Here is an 8,211-nt window from a genome sequence, read left to right on the forward strand (position 1 = left end):
GAGATGGAGTTTTGCTGTCGCCAGGCTGGAGTGCAGTGGTGTGATCTTGGCTTACTGCAACCTCTGCCTCCCAGGTTCAAGCAATTCTTCTGCCTCAGCCTCCCAAGTAGCTGGGAATGAAGGTGGGCGCCACCATGCCCAGCTAATTTTTGTCTTTTTAGTAGAGACAGGGTTTCACCATGTTGGGCAGGATGATTTCGATCTTTTGACCTTGTTATTCACCCACCTTGGCCTCCCAAAGTGCTGGGATTACAGGCCTGAGCCACCGCACTCGGCCCAGTTTTCTTTTTAAAGGAAAGCTTCCTGTGAAGGGGTTGGTAATACCTTACCATTGTATATACTTTATTTCTATATTTCTCTTACCTTACTCTTTGTTACACACTCCTGTCTTCATTAACTAAAACCATTATTCAATCAGAAGGTAGTTATGGTGAGTTCACTGTTAAGTTTCATCTTTTGCTTTTGATTAACTAGATACCTGTGGAAGGGGGACAGGAGCAGCAGACAGATTCCACCAAAGGGCGATGCCTGAGGAGAACTGTCAGCGTCCCTTCCGAGGGTCAGTTTCCTGAGTACCCACCAGAGGGCGCCACAAAACTGGGTAAGCTACTGTGAAAAGGAAATAAATTCCTAGCCTTTATCCCTTAATTTATAGACTTGTTACTGAGTAAAACAGAACATCCTGCATTTCCTGTTAAGTGCATTGAAATCAATGGCACATTAAGCGAGAGTTAGAGGTCATTAGAGAGTTCTGTTCTTTATAACCAACTGGTATAGCAAAGTTATTTTAAGGAGGTAGACTTTATGTGAGCACTAGTAAGCTTGCTGTTCAGTCCTAGGCAGATGGGATAATGTGTTGCTTCTGGGTTTATTGCTCAACTGTAGATTTTGAGAGAGTATTTGGTGATCTTGTTGAAGCACTGAGGTTCATAAGGGAGCAGTATGTGTTGGAAGTTAGTTTTAAGTGGTTTAGATGTATCTTGTTCAGATAGCTACTGGTGTTATCTTGTACAATGTAATATTAGATCAGGCTAATTCAACTAAGTTAATCTTGCATGTCTCACAAAAGTCATATGCTGGACTGTGGTTGGAGTGGGTGACAAAAGGGAGAAACCCTACTTCCATTTTTCCAGTAAGGTTACTAAAGAAACCTTACTTTCATTGTTATATACTAAAGGAGTTAATGTCAATATCAAAGCAGCTAACTCTTCCCTCATTCCCTATCAAATGTATTCTGTTAACTGTTTTCATTTTTAATAATGGATACTTAAATAATCAGGCTGGTCAGGTAATTTTAAAAGAACATAATTAAGATTAAATAGAATAATGAAGGAATTTGAAAGGTAGGAATTGTTTTGGTGCTTTATATTGTGTTATTATTTGCTTAGTGAACCTTAGACTTTTGACATTTGATAAGTAGGTAGAATCATATATTGTCTCTATGGTGATCAATATGGATAATTCTATAATTTTGGTTATGTTTTCTAAAATTAGGGTTTGGTTTGGGATTTTGGAGGGAGTTGCCTTTTTCTTCATTTCTAAGTGGAACCCAGAACTTTTGGCTGGAATTTGAATCCTTTTGGGCAGAATTTGAATCTTATTTTTCTTTTTATTGTGTAATAGTTGTTGCTTTCCTAGAAATTAGTTGAGTTAGCAAGCACTTTTTTCCAAGGAGCCACCTTGGAGAAGTCAGATTTTTCTCTCATCTTATTTCCACTGTACTTCTTTAACATGTGTTGAAACCAGTTTACGTCTGGGCCTAAATTCTACTAAAAACTTGTCTGGGTGTAACCATTTTATAGCCTGTTTATATTTCACATGCAACTTCTTTGTAAATTGAACTGGCTTAGAGTCACCTTCTTTCAGTTCCTTTGCTTTCATTATTTGCAGTGATACGTTGACTATTGTCTTTTTTTCTTTCTTTCTTTCTTTCTTTTTTTTTTTTTTTTTTTGAGACGGAGTCTTACTCCCTTGCTCAGGCTGGAGTGCAATGGCGTGATCTCAGCTCACTGCAGCCTCCATCTACTTGGTTCAAGCAATTCTCCTGCCTCAGCCTCCCAAGTAGCTGGGATTACAGGCATGCACCGTCATGCCTGGGTAATTTTTGTATATTTAATAAAGACGGGGTTTCACCATGTTTGCCAGGCTGGTTTCGAGCTCCCGACCACTGATGATTTGCCTGCCTTGGCTTCCCAAAGTGCTGGGAATAAAGCGTGAGCCACCACGCCCAGCCTGACTATTGTCTTTACCAGTTCTCTAGGAACCTTTCGATCTTCAGTCTTTGACCCATAAAAGTCAATAGATTTTGAGGAAGTACAACTATAGTCTCAAGAATTACTACAATGTTATAAAAGAGAAAACTATATAGGAAATTGTTAAATATCTACAGTGTTCGAGGTACTGGCTCCAAAGACAAATTAAGATAAGGTGACAGAGGTGTCTGGTCTAGAGCCAGTCCTTATCTTTTGTGCTTAACAAGAAGTCCATTAGCCATTCTGACTCATGACAGTTCATGATTGTTTTCAGAGCAAATGTCCTAAATTCGCACTAAAAGCTATCGTCATAAATACTATAGGGAAAAACACTACTTCTAGAGCCATTCTTGCTTATATGCCAGTCTAATCTTGAATTAGGTAATTGTTCTGTTTTTTTATTGTTATCTCCAAGTGATTTGTCTTTAGCCAAAATTTCTGCTGTCAAGTATTTCATTGAATAATTGCTGCATATGTAACATTCTATGCCAGTCGCTAAGAGTGAAAAGAGGTATAAGACTTCTGCTCTGAGAACATTTTTTATGTAGTTAGCAAGATAGGATGAATACACATAGAAACTAGAATGTAAGTTAGTGTACAAAAATTGATTGTATTTCTGTATACTAGCAATAAACAGGAAATGAAAAAATTTAAGTATCCTGTTTATTATAGCATCATAACAAATTCCTAGGGGAAAAGATCTAATAAGAGATGTGAAAGAATTCTACATAGAGAACTTTAAAATATAAAAGAAAAAAAGATTTAAATAAATTGAGGGCTATATAACCATGATGATGGTTTAGAGGACTTAATATAATGTCAGTTGTCTTTAAGATCAAAATTTCAATGAATTTCAAAATTTCTGATACCCCAACCTTACCACCACATACACATACAAAATTGGCAAGTTGATTCTAAAATTCATCTTGAAATGCCATAGACCAAGTATAGCCAAGGTAGAAGAAAACAAGGTGAGAAGACTTAATCTACTAGTATCAAGATCTATTTAAAAAGTATGATAAGCCAGGCATAGTGGTTCACGCCTGTAATCCCAGCACTTTGGGAGGCCGAGGTGGGCAAATCACGAGGTCAGGAGTTCAAGACCAGCCTGGTCAATATGGTGAAACCTTGTCTCTACTAAAAATACAAAAAATTAGCCGGGCGTGGTGGTGGGTGCTTGTAGTCCCAGCTACTCAGGAGGCTGAGGCAGGAGAATGGCATGAACCCAGGAGGCGGAGCTTGCAGTGAGCCGAGATCGCGCCACTGCACTCCAGCCTGAGAGACTCTGTTTCAAAATAAAAAATAAAATAAAATAAAACTTGTAGAAATAATGTAGGATATTTTCATGATCTTGGATAAAGAAAGATTTCTTAAGTCAGGAGTGTCCAATCTTTTGGCTTCCCAGGCCACATCAGAAGACGAATTGTCTTGGGTCACACCCAAAATGCACTAACACTAACAATAGCTGATGAGCTTAAAAAAAAAAAAAAAAAAAGGTTTGTGCAAAAATCTCATAATGTTTTAAGAAAGTTTAAGAATTTGTGTTGGACTGCATTCAAAATCATCCTGGGCTGCATGCAGCCCATGGACCATGGCTTGGACAAATTTGTCTTAAACAATACAATAAACACTATTCATAATGGAAATAATTGATACATTGGACTATATTAAGATTAAGAATTCTATCAATCAATACATCATTAAGAGAGTGAAAAGGCAAACCACAGAGGAGAATAATGTATTTGCAACACCTGTAATGAACAAAGGGCTTTTATCTAGTATATATAAATGCTTCCTCATAGAAAATGAGCAAGAGGCTTGAACAGATATTTTAACGAACAGTTCGCTGAAGAACAGACACAAAATAGTACATACTGTCTGATTCCATTTATATAAAGTTCCAAAACAGTTAAAACTAATCTATGGTATTAGATATTAGGATGGTGGTTACTTTTGGGGAGGAGGCACGAATAGTGATTGGGAGGAATATAAAGGTGGGTTCTGGAGTGCCAGTAGTGTTCTATTTGTTGACTTGGGTAGGAATTACACAGATGTGTTCACTTTGTGATAATTCATTGAGCATATGTGTGTTACACTTAAAGAAAATTTTAAAAAGATGAAGAAAAACAAGCTAAATTGTGCTGTCACATACATGGTCTATTCTATTACAAGGTACACAGTAAGGATGATTAAGAACTGTATAGCCAACTCTGTTGTATGCTACCAAAAGAGCCACTAAGATGAGGACTAACGAAGATAATTAGGCCAGGTATGATGGCTCACACCTATAATCCCAGCACTTTGGGAGGCTGAAGCCAGAGGATCACTTAAATCTAGGAGTATGAGAACAGCCTAGACAACATAGTGAGACCCTAATCTCTACAAAATAAAAAAATTAGCCAGGTATGGTGGCACATCTGTAATCTCAGCTACTCTGAAGGCTCATGTGGGAGGATCTCTTGAGCCTGGGAGGTTGAGCCTACAGTGAGCTGAGATCACACCACTGCACTCTAGCCCAGGCAACAGAGTGAGACCTTGTCTCAAAAATAAAACAAAACAAAAACAACACACATTTGATTTAGCGACATTAAGGTTCTTGGTAAGATTAGGAACTGCAGTTTTAATGGTATGTGGCAGCAGGAGCCCTGCTGAAATGGGTTTCAAAGACAGTGTGATAAGGAAATCAAAACAGCAAATGAAGACAGTTCTTTTTCAATGTTTGCCTGTGGAAAAACTGAAAGCCTTTCCTCTTAGATCTGGAATGTGACAAGGATGCGCACTTTTACCACTCTTATTCATTATAGTACTGGAAGTCCTAGCTAGAGCAATCAGACAAGAGAAGGAAATAAAGGGCAACCAAATTAAAAAGGAAGAAGCCAACTTATCCTTGTTTGCAGATGATAAGATCTTGTATTTGGAAAAACCTAAAGACTCCACCAAAAAACTATTAGGAATGATAAACAAAATCAGTAAAGTTGCAGGATACAAAATCAGCATACAAAAATCAGTGGCATTTCTGTATGTTAACAGAGGAAAGATGAAAACCCAAATTTTGGTTCCAAATAAGCAAATTGAGACAAATGTGTATGGTGAAAAAGAAGGGAGTACTTAAGCACAGAATTTACTTCTTATTGCCAAGAGTTCTCAGACTGTTGCATTCAGCAGTTTATAGGTTACCAAGGATACTAAAATTGACATAGATTTTGATTCATCAAATTTTTTTCCCCTGAAAATGAGATGTTTTCTTAAGGCACGTGTGCATCATGTCTAAAGTACCCACTTCCAGATTTAGAAAACCTAGGAAAAAACTATTTTCCCCTGGTAACAGTATCCAGGTTTTAATTTATTCGTCAAAAGATTATCTAAATTCAAATGATGCAAAGCATGGCTTGCTGAATTTTCAAAAGGAAATTATTTCTTCGGGTAGTAGGGTTCTTTGTATACAAATAATACTGGAAGGCATATTAGTTGACCGTGTGAACTAGAATTAGTAAATAGTCATTTTCAATGTCAGTGCAACCTAAAAATTCAACTTTTTAAAAAAAAAACCAAAGCTATGAAATATCTTGCAAGAACTCTGAGAAAGGGGAAAAGTGAAAGCTGAAGAGTGGACATTTTTGTGAACTGTGCATTTATGGAAGAAAATTCATCTCTGCTACTGCATATTGCTTACTGCTTGGCTGGTATATAGTACAAGGTGAATCGGGAACTCCCTCCAGTCTTTTTGTTGTATTTCTTTGACATTACTATAAAGTTCATGTTTTCATGCCCAAATGGGCAAACTACAGTATGAACCTGAAATGAGCAAGGATACTTGTTTGCATGTAACATCATAAACATGATCCTAAAGCTGATTTAATTAGAAAATGCCAAACATTCATAAGTCCAAGGCTTTCTCAGTTCTCAAGCAGAAAGTTCGGATTGAACTGGTAGATTCAAAACCAAACATCTAGTAACTCAAGGCTGCAGAGATCTCATGCCTCTATTTTAATATATTATGATAGAATATTAAAGTTATCCCATGATCTTACTTACAGAATGTCTGGATTTTTATAAAAACTGTGCCTATGATAGTAAATTTGTTTTATTATCCTAGAGTCCTCCAAAACCCATAAACATTTGATAAATATATTTAAAATTATAATTTAACATAGTATGCCTCTGATATATTCTAGCAAGCCTTAGGAAATAATATATCGAAAGTCTTTTAAGTCAAAGCTAGCTATCTAAAATTTTTATGTTTATATACATCAAGACCAAAAAAGGAAATTAAGTTGGAAAACTCTGAGGAAAAGCCATTTTACTTTGTACCATCTTTTCCTAAGTTTATAGACCTCTAAGTGACTAAAAACTTGAGAAAACTTTGAAGAAAAGTAATATTAAAGTACAGTATGTTCTCTAGGGTATTTATAAAAATATTATAAAGGTTAAAGCTTTTGATCAAAATTAATAAAGGATATTGATTATTCAAACATTAGCTGGGTTTTTGTTTTGTTTTGTTTTGTTTTTGAGACAGTGTCTCACTCTGTTGCCCAGGCTAGATTACAGTGGTGTGGTGTAATCATGACTCACTGCAGCCTCAACTTCCCAGGCTCAACTGATTCTCCCACCTCCACCTGCCAAGCAACTGGTACTATAGGCACTCACCACCATGCCTGGCTTTTTTTTTTTTTTTAATTTATTGTAGAGACAGGGTGTCACTATGTTGCTCGGGCTGGGAAACCTTGGTTTTAACCCTGGCCCTTTCTGTTAAATTAGCCTTAGTTCTAACTTTATTTGTAAATTAGTAAGGACTCTGTTTTTATTCCCAAGACATTGTTAAAAATATCTAGATAATTTATGAAATATTTTCAAGATGTTAGAATCTTCTATGAAACTACTGGATGGTAATGGCATTGGCAGATGGGATATGTGAGTAATGAAGATTTAATATTATAAGAGATATATCCTTCCCTTTTAAAAATAGGGTAAAAATACTGATAAATAATGTCTGTGTATGGTAGTACTCAATATTTAGATTGGCTGTTAAATTAATGTGTATATTTACTTAACCAACAGAAGCAGACCTTGAACTTTCTGGTGATATATTAATACATATAAATGATCAAAATCTTTATAAAAATAATATCCTGGTATTTCTAGCTTTGAAAGTTGGAGCTCAATGGATAATAGCAGCCACTGATTTTCTTTGAAATTTCCTTAAAATGTCATGTCTTGTTCCTCTCCTGTAAAGTAAGATTATTTCACTACTATCTATAAGAAAGCTCACATTAAAACAGCTGCATAATATCTAGGCATTATATTTGTATTCCACATTAATAGATTGCAGTGATATGAAAGTAATTTGAGGATAACTCAAATGAGCTCAAGAATTATCAGAATCATTATGAATAATTAAGCTAGAAAACCCTGGAAAAATGTTCCTCAAGGTTTTGGTTGAGTAGTTTTGGGTTTTCTTAAAAACCATGAGTGACTATATATTTATTCTTTGAAACAAGATTCGGGAAGATGTATGTGGTAATACTGATGATAATATTCTGGAAGAATTGACTTGATTATGGGATAAAATAGCCATCTGTTATAATGTGACATATGGAGTCCTATGCAAGTGGAGACAAAGTGGTTGGGGACACTACTCTCAAAAACATGGTCAGTAACACAAAAAAAAGATAAAGCTAGGTTTCAAATACTATAATGAATATAACACTTTACCTTGAAAAAATCCAAAAGTTCTCAAACTAACCTAGTAAAATCAATTTTACTGTTTGATTTTGTTACTTTTGTTACTCTTATGAGCTAGATTTTGATTAGCAGTAACATTTTTTTTCGATTGGGACTTCAGTTCTCAATTCCAAGTTGAGGTGCTAGACCACAATTCCTGCTGTAATTTGAAGTTTGGATTCCTAATTTGTTCTTTTATCGTCCATATTTTTTTTTTTTTTTTTTTTTTTTTTTTTTT

General features: G+C 35.7%; 1 protein-coding gene across 2 annotated transcripts in view; it reads left to right on the top strand.

The window, feature by feature from the left end:
• The window catches only part of RASAL2 (RAS protein activator like 2), a 373,660-nt gene that overhangs the window by 208,146 nt on the left and 157,303 nt on the right, over positions 1-8,211 (top strand). For both annotated transcript variants that reach the window (XM_023231271.1, XM_023231270.1), the window contains exon 3: positions 475-601. In XM_023231271.1, coding sequence (XP_023087039.1) covers positions 475-601 — 127 coding nt within the window. The remainder of the gene's footprint in view (positions 1-474; positions 602-8,211) is intronic.

The sequence above is a fragment of the Piliocolobus tephrosceles genome, chromosome 1 (assembly GCF_002776525.5).
Source record: "Piliocolobus tephrosceles isolate RC106 chromosome 1, ASM277652v3, whole genome shotgun sequence".
In the NCBI taxonomy this organism is placed as follows: Eukaryota; Metazoa; Chordata; class Mammalia; order Primates; family Cercopithecidae; genus Piliocolobus; species Piliocolobus tephrosceles.